Genomic DNA, 14,881 nt, shown 5'->3' on the forward strand with positions numbered 1-14,881 from the left:
CGCCGCCGACAGGGCGCGACTGGCCCAGACGTCGATATTTTAACCACGTCTGTCAAGACAGCCTCAGCTTCAGATTCACATTCAGAATCACATTCGGACCCCTTTAGATTTTTATAAAAACTGGTCCATATGTACAGTTTTTGACGCTGATTCCAATGGCCTGAGGTCTGTTTTTCGCCACATATTATGCTTTGACCCGTAGAAGCGTTCAAAGTTTTTTTTTGAGGGGTAAGGGGACCCCCTTAGATTTTCATAAAAACTGGTCCATATGTACAGTTTTTGACGCTGATTCGAATGAAGAAGTCTGTTTTTCGCCAATGTTATACTTTGGCCCCTAGAGGCATTCAAAAATTTTTAGGGGTAAGGGGACCCCTTAGATTTTCATAAAAACTTGTACATATGTACAGTTTTGAACGCTGATTACAATGGTGAAGTCTGTTTTTCGCCACATATTACACTTTGACCCCTAGAGGCGTTCAAAGTTTTTTAGGGGTAAGGGAACCCGCTTAGATTTTCATAAAAACTGGTCCATATGTACAGTTTTTGACGCTGATTCCAATGGAGAAGTCTGTGTTTTCGCCACATACTATACTTTGGCACCTACAGCCTACAGGCATTCAAAAATTTTAAGAGTAAGTGGACCCCTTAGATTTTCATAAAAACTGGTCCATATGTACACTTCTGGACGCTGATTACAATGGTGAAGTCTGTTTTTTGGCCACATATTATACTTTGACCCCTAGAGGCGTTCAAAGTTTTTTTGAGGGGTAAGGGGATCCCCTGAGATTTTCATAAAAACTGGTCCACATGTAAGTTTTTGACGCTTATTCCAATAGTGAAGTCTGTTTTTCGCCACATATTATGCTTTGGCCCCTATAGACCTTTAAAAAATTTAGGGGTAAGGGAACCCCCTTAGATTTTCATAAAAACTGGTCCATATCTACACTTTTGGATACTGATTACAATGGTGAAGTCTGTTTTTCGCCACATATTATACTTTGATCCCTAGAGGCGTTTAATTTTTTTAGGGGTAAGAGGACCCCCTTAGATTTTCCTAGAAACTGGTCCTTATGTACTGTTCTTGACGCTGATTACAATGGTGAAGTCTGTTTTTCGCCACCTATTATACTTTGGACCCTACCCAGTAAACATGCCGACGTCGGCCCGACGTCGGGTGACGTCGGCATCTCGGCATCGGCATGCCGACGTCGGCCCGACGTCGGTCCAACCTCGGCACGACGTCGGCTGGATGTCGGATATTCCCGCATGTACCGACGTCCAGCCGATGAGCCGACCTCGGGCCGACGTCGGACCGAGATCAATTGCTGAGGTCCGGTCGACGTCGGGGCGACGTCGGACCGACATCGGACGCTGTTTTGACCGTTAAAATAATATAAAATACATGTTTCATGTTTCATAAAGAGCTTCTGTATTCAAAATATCCTCAGGAAACTCAAATCTTCCTCCACGCCGCAACCCCTGATCCGGACTGGACGGGAAACTTTATCCCATTTGGGATTGCCCGTAAGCCGAGCTCGCCCGTAGCCGGATGCGGTGAGTGCTTGGGGGCTGCTCGGCCTATCCTTTGGTCAGGCTCAGCCCCGGCAACTCACCAGGGCCGGGCCCAGTTCATATAGAAATGCCAGTCGGCAAGTGTCACTTTGCCAAAGTGCCACTTATCAAAGGGACACTTTGGGAAACGTTGGTGCAGGTGTGTAAGAGTGGCTATATGAATCCATTGTGGGGTCGCCCTTTCCAATAAGTGTCACGTAACAGCAATGGGACCAGGGACTCTATATGAACTGGACCCAGGGTGCTCGCCAAGAAGACCAATGTCTCCATCCTATCATCCTTCCGGCTCTGAAATGGTCTTGTCAGACCGATAGGGCATAACCCAACAAAACAAACTAGATCCAGTATCTGGCTGCGTGATGTAGTGGTTAGCGCACTAACCTCGCGTTCAAATGACACGGGGTTCGAATCCCATCGCCGGCTGATGCTTTTGGCGTGTTGTCCCAGTAAACATGCCGACGTCGGCGACTGGGGGGCTCGAATCCCGCCGCCGGTTGATATTTTTGGCGCGTTGTCCCAATAAACATGCCGACGCCGGCCCCGTCGGTCCAACGACAACGATCTCGTCAAGTCAACCTCGGCAAACGACCTCGGCCCGACGTCGGCTCGACGTCGGCTGGATTTCGGCTGGACGTCGGAACATGCGGGCATAGCCGACGTCCAGCCGATGTCGGGCCGAAGTTGAACCGACGTCGGGCCGACGTCGGCATGTTTGCTGGGGCGTGATAAGCTTCCGCGTCAACTGTCAAGCATTATTTGATAAAGAATATAGTTCTTCCTCTATTAAATTTAGCAAATATTCCTTTTATAGGAAGGTTTTATTTTATTTTCTGATCATTTTGAGCACACAAAAAATAATAAATCCATTGTAAAAACTAATTTCAGGAAAGTGAACTTTTCCCGTTAACGACAAAAAGATTATTTGGTAAATGTTTGATGACCTTAAGTGTATTTTCATACATTGCGATCAACACGGTGACTATAAATATATTTTGGAAATTGGAAATATATTTTGGCGATTAGGTATGTTTTAGAAGCCGGGACATACATTTTAGGGCAGCGAATTAGTTCCGTGCTAACTGCAGTTTTTTAGCAATAGGTTACTGAAAGCGTTTCTGACGCATGAATGACGAACAAAAAAGTTAGGGCCACTAAAACAAAAACAGTAGGATATATCACTGAACTCTATAATGAGGATCAAGGCTATCCCGCTATCCATGAGGATATAGAGGATATATAATTCGTTTATGAGAGTTCAGTGAGGATAATCGAGAAGATTCTGGATAAAATTGTAAGGTAGCTTCAAAGTTCAAGAGGTACATATGAAAATAGTATTTTAGCTGTGATCAATGTTTCCTGCTGTTTTCATCTACAATAACAATAAAAGGAAATCCTTTCCAAATCCTTTCCAAAAAAGAGTCCTGGGGTTAGTTCAGGCTAAGGCTAAAGAACTCCAGGGTCAGGCGCTGGAATTGGATTGATCAGTGATCTATTCTATATCACTGCAACATAATTGCTTTTATTGTTTTTTTTTTTTCAAAAGGTGATTGGCTCCAGCCTCCAAGTGCATTATCGAAGCTCTCACGTGAATTTTAGCAACTTCAGCGTCTGGCTAATAATTTTTTACCGTAAAAATGATCGATTTTAAATTATGCTTGGTAAATACATAGAAATTGTGTCTTAAAAATGAGCATTCTATGTGGGCGCAAAATGACCCCAGCAGTCTGCGCGCCCTAAAGCTCCAATAAACAAACAAACAAACAAGAGCATACTATGATGACGTCTTTGGTGGCAGCTGGCACTCAATTATGTCCGCAAGAAAGCATTAATTGCCAACGAATTTAGGGAAAACTTCGTTTTTCACTGTTACCGAGGGCGAGGCCCAAATTGAGTAAGCGGTTCTTTCCATGATTGTTATACATTACATTGCAATGCTAGTTCCACAGCATGACGTCACCATTGTTCTCATGCTTAGTTCCAAAACGTACATATGTAAATTGTAATTTATCGGGAATAATTCACATGTTAATATAAGGCAACATTCAAGTTTCCCAGGTTCAGTTTTTGCCCGTTTTGCTGGCTAAAACGCGTGCTTGGTTGAAAAACGTACCTACTTGGTTGGAGCCAAACACCTTTTGAAAAAAACTAGCAACTTGAATAATTGTGCCAACAAAAATGTAAGAATAATCTTCCAAAAGCGACATGCATTTTAAGTTGAAGTGTTAGGTTTTCAATAAAAACGTTATTAGTGAAATTAATCAAAAGAAAGTCCATTGGACAGCAGCTATTGCTGCTACTGTTTCTGCTGCTGTTTGCATGATATGCTAACAGCAGTCCATTGGACTTTCTTTCAATTGATTTCACTAATGCTATGAGCATAATGACAGGTCAAACCTAGCACTTTTATTCATATTCATCCTGCTGAGCTCAATGAAACGTTATATCACATACAACTGTGTTAGGTTTTTAGATAAGTTCACAATAGTTTGTAATCTTATTATAATCAAACACTAGGGGATGTTTGCATCTCTGACTGTGGCTTGTACTGTTGTACTTCAGCTCCTTCATTCCCATGCTATTGCCATGACCACATAGGTCATGTTATGCAAACAGCAAAAATTTTAGGAGGCAGGAGCTCATATTTTTTCATGCAAAGTAACTATTCAACATAACCATTTAGAGAAAGTGACCAGCCCACCTCGATAGTCATTGATTTGGCCTGTACCTACCTCAATTCATAAAGAACATCAACAAATGTGTCCTGAATTTAACCCAAAACACACCAGTTAACTAGATGTAAGAACTTATTAATTTGGTCCTGCCTTACTCCTGTTACATCATAAAGGTAACATTGTCTGTTACATCTGCTCCTTCCATTAATTGTCATAGCAGAACTGGTTGTGTACTGATAAAAACAATTTCCCATAAAACAACCTTCTGGACTGGGCCTGAACTCACAATCATACAGCTGTTATTATATCATGGGTAATTTATAACCTGCTCATTTGCTTATTGATAATAAATGATGTCAGCAGAGTAGTTTTTTTTTTTGGTTGTTAAAATGGTGTGCACTATGTTTGATTAAAGCTTGAAAGTGTAAATCCTACCAACCTAATCTTTTTATATTATCTTACCTCAGAGCCTCAGAGATCTGAACCTTCTAGAATAGGTAGGTATAACTCAAATGCGGCTAATGGGAATAGGCATAATCTGCTGTCTTTTTGTATAATTATTGCCTGATGTATTATTGATGTTGTTGCTTTTCAGAATTGAAAATGGCATCAGCGCAGCAAAGAGCTCTGCCACAGAGTAAAGAAGCACTACTGAAGTCCTACAACAAGAGGCTTAAAGATGATGTGAAGTCAATGCTAGACAACTTTGTTGGTAAGTTAGTTGATTATTGTTTCACCTCTTAAGCCTTGTAATTCTTTATATTTATCAGACTCAGGCTATTGAATATAAGTTTTGTTTCATGTCACCTTAACTGTTAAATAATTTTGTTTGGTTTGACATTGGTCATCAAAGTTGAGCCAAACTGCCTGCTTTAGCTGAGTTTCCCTAACCAGTGACCCTGACTTTTAGGGAACAAAGCCGTTGCTCTCAAAGCTGCATTCCATGCTGGTCCTTAGAGTGAGATCATGTTCTGACTAATCTTAGAAAAGACTCTTCCTTAATCCCAAATAAGGCAAATTTGTTGCGATAATTTGTTAAGAAACATTCCCTTTATAGTAAAGTGACTTCAGCTCACTCTGCTTGTCCAATGTCCAATGTAGTTAAATCTGGAGCATTTCATTTACCTTTTTATTTTTAATTTCGAGTCCAATATACTTTGGGGCATACATCTTTGATGAACTACCTACTAAGAGTGGTACACATTGATTAGTCATCTATAGCTAGAGTTCTTCAGAGCCCAGTCTTGCTGCTGGATTGTCTGGGCTCCTGCTATGTGTTGAAACATTGACTTGTCCCCTTTTGCCTTCAGAGATTATCAAACTGGGAAAAGTGGAAGACGAGACTCAGGTTTCCCGAATGACGCAGTCGGGCCAAGACATGTTTGAAATGCACGTCCGAGCGGCCAACATTGTGAGACATGGGCGGGGGCGATAGACGCCAGGATCGAAACGCCGGAAAGGGATACATTTCAGAGAGAGAAAAAAAAAAAACGGGGACGTGGCCAAAGCTTGAGGGCAGTGTATGAAGACCTGGACCAGATGCGTTGTGAGGCGTACTGTGCAAATGTTTTCCTTGGGAGTTCTATCATGATGTCGAAAATTCTCCAAAAAAATGTTTGTTTTACCGTCCATTTAGGCAATTGATGATTCCTGCTTATGAAGACCAGTCATTTGGATCGTACCTTCGTACCGTCGTACCTACCATTTTGGTCGTGGCCGTACCTATTTCAAATCGCAGTCAACTTTCAACCCAGGCACTTGTGATACCTTCATTGTGTTCTGACGCCAGCTGGCCTTGTCTCCGGGTCAGGTTCGAGCTGCCGAGTCGCTCACCAAGCTCATATCGGACATCAAACAGTACCTGATTCTCAACGACTTCCCATCACTGAACGACGCCATCACGGAGCACTCGCGGCAGTCGCTGGGCGCGCAGCAGGAGATCGACAAGAAGCTGACCGAGCTCAAGGATGACATGGCGCGCGATCTGTACGAGCTCGAGGACGAGTACTACTCGGGACTGTGCAAGTGATGTTCGCTCGGTAGGTACATACCGCGGCGGACGGGTGGGTCACGGGTGGCGCTGACCGGCTCCGCCAGGCGCGGCAGGTGCTGCTCGGAAGGTGGCGCTGTCTACGCTTGGCGAGAAAGGTGGGATCATCGGTCAGTGCGAAACCGGGGGACAAGTCTGCTGTGTTGTGCTGACCATTTGTACACATAAGAATTCGTATTGTCGTCACCAGTATCACCATCATCATCATCGTACTGTGAGCGTAGGTTTTCAACAGACTGCTGTACTTGAAAGCAGGCCCGAGAGCGAGAGCTGTGCACCGTTCGCAGCGTCCTCAGATCAGCAATTCCCGACCACTGCGTCCTCAGATCAGCAATCCCCGACTACTGCGTCCTCAGATCAGCAATTCTCGACCACCGAGTGACTACTGCCTCCGTGACACCCGACGTCATTCGGCCTCAGTGTCAGTTCGTGTCGCTGGACGATCGGGCCCTGTGTTCCCCGATAGCGACGCTGTCTGGCACGTCGCTCAGTTATTGTCTCCTCGGTCCCTCCCCATAAGCCCTTAGCCACACCCGGTAGATGCACAGGTGAATGGAACAGACAACGCCTGTTCCGCGGCAACTTATGTGTTGCCCGATGCACATGCGTGGGACAATAGGACCGGACGAGGAGGGCTTATGAACTGTGTTCATCACGGACGTATGTTGTGAATTGTGATGATGCAAATGCATTTTGTATTCATTATTATTTGGACTGTCAGAACAGCAGCGATAAAGACATTCATTCGCAAAATAACACTGCTTTGCAGACTCATCAACGCATAGCATTGTAAAGCATCTATATTTATCATGATCATCTGAAATACATCATAAAATCGTGTAAAATCTTGCACAGTCTATACAATAAATATATCGGTTCATCAGGAACGAACACAGGCGGCGCGAACGAACATCACACGACAGCGGCGGCGCCATCGACATCCATCAGCGCTTCTACCGACATCGAACAAGCCGTACTCTCGATACGCAGGCGGCGGCAGCTCGGCCGCCCACTAACTAAAACAGCCGACACGGAACGGGCGGACGCGCGCGGGGCGCCGCTAAAACAGAATGTCCGCAGACGTCTCGGAACTCCAGGTGACCGTCTCTGACTCGTCGGCCGGTTTCAGAAACTGGTCGCCGTCCTCTGGATTTTCGGCCGGCCGGGCGGTCGGGGCGGCCGGGGTCAGCCGGGACACGCCCAGCTCAAAGTCGGCGCCCGTTGACAGCTTGTGCGGGGTGTAGCTCGCCAGGCCGCCTGTGCGGGAGACAGAGAGACGGTGGTCAGACGTACGTGGGGTTACTATGAGATAAGCCCCTTGTCCTACAGCCCGGAAGCACAAGCACCGGTGAAACGAACCAAATGGTAACAGCTCGCATGCTTGGCCAATGGCCAATTGGCCAGTGAATCGAGCTTCATTATCCACCTGTTCACATGCGATATTTCAAACACTGTCTAACAATTTAATCAGATACACTTCGCATGCCAATATCCGTAACAGCCATGAACCATGAGCGTTGCCCAAAACACCAAAGTTTGCAGATAATCTCTGGATTTCGCGCAACGTGGCAGAAGCACCAACTACTACTTACCGAGTTTGCCGGTGGTGGCGCTGCCGTCGCCGTCGGTGGTCGACACGGAGGTCTCCAGCGCCAGCAGGGACATCTCGGAGGGGTACTCGTGAGTGGACGGTCCGCTGACGTTGAACGAGACCACCATCTGAAACAGGGGAGCACAGGACGTCAGATGGAGGGCCGAGCGGCCGTATAACACACGGTCTGTGAGCAGTGCTTGGCTCCAGTCTGGTGAAAAGTCGCCGTTCATCCCGGGTAAAACGTGGCTTGAAACTGGGGTCAACCGACATAAACATGCGTTGAGTTAGGAGCAAAAGCTTTTCTGATTACAATCACTTGGCATTTATCGTGCTGCCACGTCGTCCTGGCAGTTATCGTATTCATAATTCCAGCACACGAATTCATTGTCCCAGCTACCGCTCACATCGAGCGGTACTCCAACGCAACAGATCGCATCCCAATTCCCATCAGTCCCATACAGCCTGGTTAGCACCATCCTCGATAGGCCGGGCGGGTCACCTAAGATCAATAAGCCCCTCTCCCTGGTGGACCATGTTTGTGTTCCCGCTCAGACCGCGGAGCTCAGCCGTGCAGTTTGACCGACCGTGTTGCAGCCGGCGGGAGACGGCGCCGGCGTCGCACCATATTCGTCCAGCTCGGAGATGCGGCAGTGACGTGGCCCACATTAATCACTCAGGGAATGCAGACGGAGCGAGGCTGGAGGACGGTCGATGCACGGCTCGTACCCGACAGCCAGCGTTGGGTGTTTGGCGGGGGACGGAGGCGACCGTTTGCCCTCCGGCGGACCGGGTCATGACCCCAAACTGCGTCGGTACGTAAAGATCGATCGATGGAACAGTCAGCCCCGCCCTGCCCCGTCCGGGAAGGGGAGCTCGCTCAGTTTTCGACTGAGATCCTGAAAGTTGAGCCGATACTTCAGTTGGATTCAACTACGCCGATCTCACATCCGTTTCAATTTCTGGCAAAGTCACCCAGCATTCACTGATACAAGTTCACCCATTGCGATATGAAGACCACCATGGGTGATGGTTGTTTCATGCGAGAAGTTCAGCCACCGGCCACTGCCAGCAGTAGTGGTGCGGTGTAGCGGGCCGCGGCGCGGGCGTCCATGCGTGACGGTCGACCGCTAGAAACCCGGACTCCTCGCCGCCGCCGGCTCCGCTGCCGCCGCCGGCTCCGGACACGAGCTCAGACACGGCCGTGTCCGCTGGGCACGCACGAAGACAGCGAAAGTGACGCGACAGCCGGTCTGCGCCCTTCACCAGCTCCCCGGCGCTCTCGCGACTGTCCCTCCCGACTCTCTACCCTCGGCTGATTGCCCTCCCGGTTCCTCCACTTCCGGTCCTCTACCTGGCGTCCGCAGAGATAAACAAAACCCCTGTCTCCTCAAATTACAGTTACTTTCACCTTTATTCTACCATTTATCTGTAAGAATCTTGATTCTACCGTAGTGTATGTAGTTGTTGCAGTCCTAGTTGCAGTCCTTTCCAAATTGATTCTCTTTTGGCTCCCTGTAACACGAGCCATGTCTGCAGCCATCGATTTTAGACCAGCTTGGATAATCGGTGCAAAAAAGCTCCCCTCGCAGACACCCTAACCGTAAGCCGGCACCTCTTCGACTCCCATTCCTCGTACCGGCGGATCGATGCCAGCGAACCCTCGCGGCGGGTGGAGGGTTAGGTAGGGGTGGCGTAAACCGTCAGCTGACTCAACGCTCCCCTTCCCCACCTGTCCAGTCAGCTGTCGGTCAGCTGTCCGGTCCGAGCTGCTGACAACTGGCCTGTCCGGCCTGAGTTGCTGACAGCTGAGTTGCTGCTGACGGCCTGAGTTGCTGGCCTGTCCGCACCCGTCTGGAGGCTGTCACGGGCTCACTGTAGGCCGGCAGCCCGAAAAAGCGCTAGAAATTCACCCAAACTGACTCTCCGCAATATGAACAAAATAGGTATCATTTAATCAGCGGTGTAACTTTCTATATGTATGGGGGTGCAGGTGCACCCCCATCCCCTGAAAGTGCACCCCCATCACGTCAAAGTGCACCCCAATAGGCTAAGCGGCGCCCCACACGCTGCCCGACACCGATAAGCTCTTGAGCAGCAGATGGTGAGGGTGATATCCCGGCTACATTCCGTCTCGTGACCGGCGTCGTGCTGCCTGCGGGCTTGGGAAGCGTCCAGTCGTATCGTTCCCCAAAAATGGGTGAAAGGGGCACCCCGGCAAGAACGGGACTTTCTCAGCAAAAGTGGAGCGCCCGAGGCAGAAGTGGGGCACCTCCAACGTAGGTTGGGATCGTCAAGCATAAGACTGGCGCCCCAGCGGAGGAGAGGCGCCCCTAGTAGGAATGAATGAGGCCCACAAGCAGAACTTGGATTCGCCCAGTAGAAGAGCGCCCTCAGTAGAACACGGGCGACCCCAGCAGAAAGGGGCGCCTCACCAGCAGAGGGGCGCCCTACCAGAAGAAGGGCACCCCAGCAGAAAGGGGGCGCCCAACCAGAAGAGAGATGCCTCCAGCAGAAAAGGAGCGCCCTCAACACAGGAATGGCCACCCAGCAGGAAGGGGGCGCCCCACCAGAAGAGGGATGCTTCCAGAAGAAGAGAGGCACTCCAATATAAATGGGGCTACTCAAGCAAAAGTTGGGCTCGTCCAGTAGTAGTGGGGCGCCCCCAGCAGAAGAGTACCCCCAGCATAGGGCCGCCCCAGCAGAAAGGGGCGCCCTACCAGGAGAGGGATGCCTAAAGAATAGAGGCGCCCCAATACAAAAGGGGCACCTGGAGCAAAAGTTGGGTTCGTCCAGCAGCAGTGGGGCCGGGGGCGCCCCCAGCAGAGGCGGGGCGTCCCCAGCGGCCCCGACGGAAGTGGGGCATCCCCAGCAGAACAGGGGCTCCCCAGCAAAAGAGCAATGCCCCCAACAGACATTGCCGAGCACCTTCAGCAGAAGAGTACGCACCCGCAGAAGAGGGGCGGTTTCAACAGAAGAGGGGCGCCGCCACCAGAAGATGGGCGAGGGCGCCTCCAGCAGAAGAGGGGCAGCCCCGCAAAAGAGGGGCGCTGCCCGCAGAAGGGGGCGCATACAATAAAAATGGGACACCTCAAGCGGCAGTTGGGCTCGCCGAGTAAGAAGGGCGCCCTCAGTAGAAAAGGTCGAGCGACTTAAGCAGAAGTTGGGCTCGCCCGGCAGAAGAGGGACGCCTCTAGAAAAAAATAGGGCATACCCGGGAAGGGAAGTGTCAGTCTCCAGCAGAAAAGTGTGAGACCCCAGCAGAGGAGGAGCGCCCATCAGAAGCAAGTCCCGCCGAGCAGAAGAGGGGTGACCTCAGCAAGAGAGAGGCGACCCCAGCAGAAGAAAGGCGCCCAATAAAAAAGGTGATTCCAGCAAAAGTGGGTGTCACCAGTCGCCGAGCGTAAAAAGGGCACCCCGATTCTATAAAATTTCGGAATGAAAAAGCTAAATGCAATTTCGTTATAAATTTGATTGATTGATATTCGTGCAAACGAATTCAATGTCATTTTGTAATACCCAATTTTGTACCATTGGACTCTAACATTGGGGTGTTTAGTGCTCTTACAATTAAAATTGCACATGAAAAAATATTCATTTTATTTGAAAAGTTCTTGTACCTATAAGTAGAAGCCTTGACACCCGTTTATCGGTGCGCCGGATAGAGGGCCTTGGGTTAATATACAGGGTGTTCCAAAAAAAGTGAGCCCCCTAACTAAGATCGACTATATCTCCGCAACCGTGTATCCTACAGCTTTGGAAAGCCGCTCATTAGAAAGAGCAATCGAATTCCATCCAGATAGGTCGTAATTTTGTTACATAGCTTGCACAACACGACCAGCATTGTGAAAAGCACAATTCAATACCAAATTCTTAGTGAAATATTTAGGGGTAAAGGCCGCCGTCCACTGTGCGGAACGCGTGCGGTCCGTACGGAATTTAACACAGAACCCTATGGGCGCATCCGGTCCGTACGGAAATCGTGTGCGCTCCGTCCGGACCGCATCCGAACGGCAATCAGCTGTTGATTTTCCGTCAGCTCTCCGCATGCGTTTCGGATGCGGTTGCTACGGAGACGGAAGAGTGATGTCCGACGCGTTGAACTTTTCTGCGGAAAACGCATCCGGAACGTCCGGAACAGACGTGGTTTGGGGCCGTATCGGAGGCAAACATTGTGAATTGCACGAAGAATTGGAACTCGATCATCATGAAGTAAGTAAAAATTATTTCCTTAGAATGGCAAGAGTATTCGCTGCTGGTTACTTGCAATATTTTATTTGGTAATAAGTGATAGGAAACATTTATTAGCTCTCCGCATCCGGACCGCATCCGGACCGCATCCGGACCGGATGCGGCCAGCGTGCGGCGACATTCCGGACGGACTCCGGACGGAATTCCGTCGCAGTGGACGGCGGCCTTAACGGATATGGTTAAAATTTCTTCACATCTGACTGCATATTTCAGTTCACGTGCTTTTATTCATTCTTCGCGCGTGAACTTTTATCATAAAAAAAAATGAAGACTGAATGGATGACCTAGTTCAACCAGTATTTTGACCACTCCAATATCGGTCGTGCGTTGCCGTCAGCAATACACGTTTACCGCCGTCGCCGTGTTTCACCCGATCTCGCAACACATTTTGTTCTGGTCGTTCTCGGTGTAATACGTAATCATTCAGAGCCACACTAGGTAGCCTACTAGAACCGAAATTGACCGTTCTTTCCAACAAGGGGTCTTTCATTATCGTAGGACATACGGTTTTGGAGATAAAAGCAATAATAGTTAGGCGGGGCATACCGCCGTCGCCAAGTTTCACTCGATCTCGCAACACATTTTGTTCTGGTCGTTCTCGGTGTAATACGTGATCATTCAGAACCACACTAGGTAGCCTACAGGGTGTCTCAAAAGTTCGTTCACAGGTACCAGCCATGCTTTTTTGTCAATAATTCTGAATCAACAAGAAATAAACAGTCGAAATTTTGCATGGGCATTGGTGACAACCTTCCTCAAGCAGTCTCATTGTTTTCAAGTGCATTCGACCCTTCATGAGCTCACAAAAAGGGTTCACCTCTGACCATGGGTCAGGCACGAAAATGTAGGTTGCAAAGTCGGGTATGTTGTGAAACTCTCTGTTTCAGGAGTAATGGGAATGGTTAAGTCGGAAATGACACATGGCTAAGTGTCGGCGAGGATGAGTGCAACATGATGATTATCTCATAAAAACGGTGGCTAAAATTTTTGAAGGACGAAACCATGCGAGACTAACGGCGTTTTGAACGACCCTCGCACGACAGCAGACTCGTGTTCCGGAAAGCAGCTGAAAATGCGGTCATAACTATTGAAAACTGGCAAGAAGGTCACAGACAGAGGTTACCCATTTTGAAAAAGTGCAGGTCATCGTAAAATAAAGACAAATTATAATTTAAAATTGTTTATAATATCTATAACGCTAATTTTTGGGGACAATAACACAAAAATCGTCAATGCCAAGGACACCTGACCCTCCAAAAGTGTCAGTTATTGTAAAATTTTATCTAACGAAGTTTCAAGAGGCAGATCTGCAGCGAATAATTTTCTTTTAAACACAAAATCCCGATAAAACCACACGATGGACAGGTTTGGGCCGTTTACAAAGCAGAACATCTCCCGAGGAAAACACTCCGCAACCGAGCGAAGGTCTTGGCATGGGGAATGACGAGCGCTTGGAATTTGCAAAATTTGCACAATGTGTCTGAGAAACAGACGTCCGACACATTCTGCTACCATATGATGCGAAAAATTTACTCCTGGTACTTCCCGTTTGTTCAGGACTGGGGTCGTTTTGAAAAGGAAAATGGCGCTTGGGATGTCGGCGCCAGTCATTCATGAAGCAGTTAGCGCCAGAGAATGCCTACAAAATACTCAAGAATGGTGTCGATGCAAGCTGTCGGCTTTCAGGGAAAATCAGATGTTGCCGGGGAGCTAGTCAAAACTAAATCCGACGCAGAAACTGCAGGGGATTCCCCTGCAAGAGCTTGAAAGCTGGTAACCTTTTATCAGCCTCCGGCAGCTGACGGAGCAACAGAAATCGGTATGGGCAAATATTTTTTGGAGATACAGCAAAGGGGTTGGTTTCCAACCTTCTTAATCAGTTGTCAAAGCATGCATATTTGTCTAGTGTACACACAGACACCAAAACTTTATACTTTTGGCCGGTTCTTATATGCTTTATTGGCATGGGAAATGTGTGAACGAACTTTTGAGACACCCTGTACTAGAACCGAAATTGACCGTTCTTTCCAACAAGGGGTCTCTCATTATCGTAGGACATACGGTTTCGGAGATAAAAGCAATATAAGTTTGGGGGCTCACTTTTTTGGAACACCCTGTAAATGAACTGCAATCCCATTTGCAGCATCAGACTGTGTTCAAACTTAATTGGAGGAACACAAAATGGTGATCACTCTTAAGTCTGAATTTCGAAATATGCCAACAAACATTTTATTTTAGCATTTAAAGAAGCATTTTACCGAAATTGAGAGACATTAAAATGGTGATAACGACTCACTGGATCGTATTTGAATGAAACATGCTGCGTAAACAAAAATGGAGCATTTAATGCTTTGAAAATTGAACGGGAACTGAAGTAATTGTTTTATCATGTATCGACAGAAGCTAAGTTTCAAGTCGACCGAAATATAATCACGTTGGGGAGCTTTTTTGGCTGGGGTCTGTGGTCCTTCGGCATGAAGGGCCCCAGTTTGCAGGTCGTGCCCCCCCCCCCCCGTTAAAAAATCCTGTGTGCGCGCCTGTTGAGAGATATGCACCATGTATGCTCCTTGGAAGCGCCCCTATCCTCACTGAAGGTCGCCCCCGTCACCAAGTGCACCCCCATCTCAAAAGCAAAAGTTACACCCCTGCATTTAATCCCAAATTGATCGAAGAATACGATTCCGATGCCAGTTTTTCCCTAAGGTCAAAATTGAGGTCGTCAGTTGTCACCAAACACAAGACAAT

The 14,881-nt window shown here is 48.0% G+C and overlaps 2 protein-coding genes across 10 annotated transcripts in view; one reads left to right on the forward strand and one right to left on the reverse strand.

Annotated features, from left to right (window-relative positions):
• The first annotated feature begins 2,762 nt into the window (after positions 1-2,762).
• LOC122392394 (mediator of RNA polymerase II transcription subunit 22-like) lies at positions 2,763-7,139 on the forward strand. Of its 9 annotated transcripts, none has more exons than XM_043387203.1 (4): positions 2,763-2,888; positions 4,840-4,956; positions 5,555-5,655; positions 6,055-7,139. In XM_043387203.1, the coding sequence occupies exons 2-4, from the start codon at positions 4,848-4,850 to the stop codon at positions 6,271-6,273; spliced, it is 429 nt and encodes a 142-aa protein (XP_043243138.1). In that variant the 5' UTR covers positions 2,763-2,888; positions 4,840-4,847; the 3' UTR covers positions 6,274-7,139. The 9 variants fall into 9 exon arrangements, with proteins under 9 accessions (XP_043243138.1, XP_043243142.1, XP_043243139.1 ...); XM_043387207.1 differs by having other exon boundaries at positions 2,783-2,802; XM_043387204.1 differs by having other exon boundaries at positions 2,795-2,863.
• LOC122392393 (proteoglycan 4-like) overlaps positions 7,077-14,881 on the reverse strand; it is a 30,650-nt gene continuing 22,845 nt past the window's right edge. Inside the window, exons 3-4 of the mRNA XM_043387197.1 lie at positions 7,887-8,013; positions 7,077-7,551 (exon numbers count right to left, since the gene is read on the reverse strand). Of these exons, the coding sequence (XP_043243132.1) occupies positions 7,355-7,551; positions 7,887-8,013 (324 nt within the window). The 3' untranslated portion in view covers positions 7,077-7,354. The remainder of the gene's footprint in view (positions 7,552-7,886; positions 8,014-14,881) is intronic.

Source organism: Amphibalanus amphitrite, unplaced genomic scaffold (assembly GCF_019059575.1).
Source record: "Amphibalanus amphitrite isolate SeventyFive unplaced genomic scaffold, NRLGWU_Aamphi_draft 000484F_arrow, whole genome shotgun sequence".
Lineage (NCBI taxonomy): Eukaryota > Metazoa > Arthropoda > Thecostraca > Balanomorpha > Balanidae > Amphibalanus > Amphibalanus amphitrite.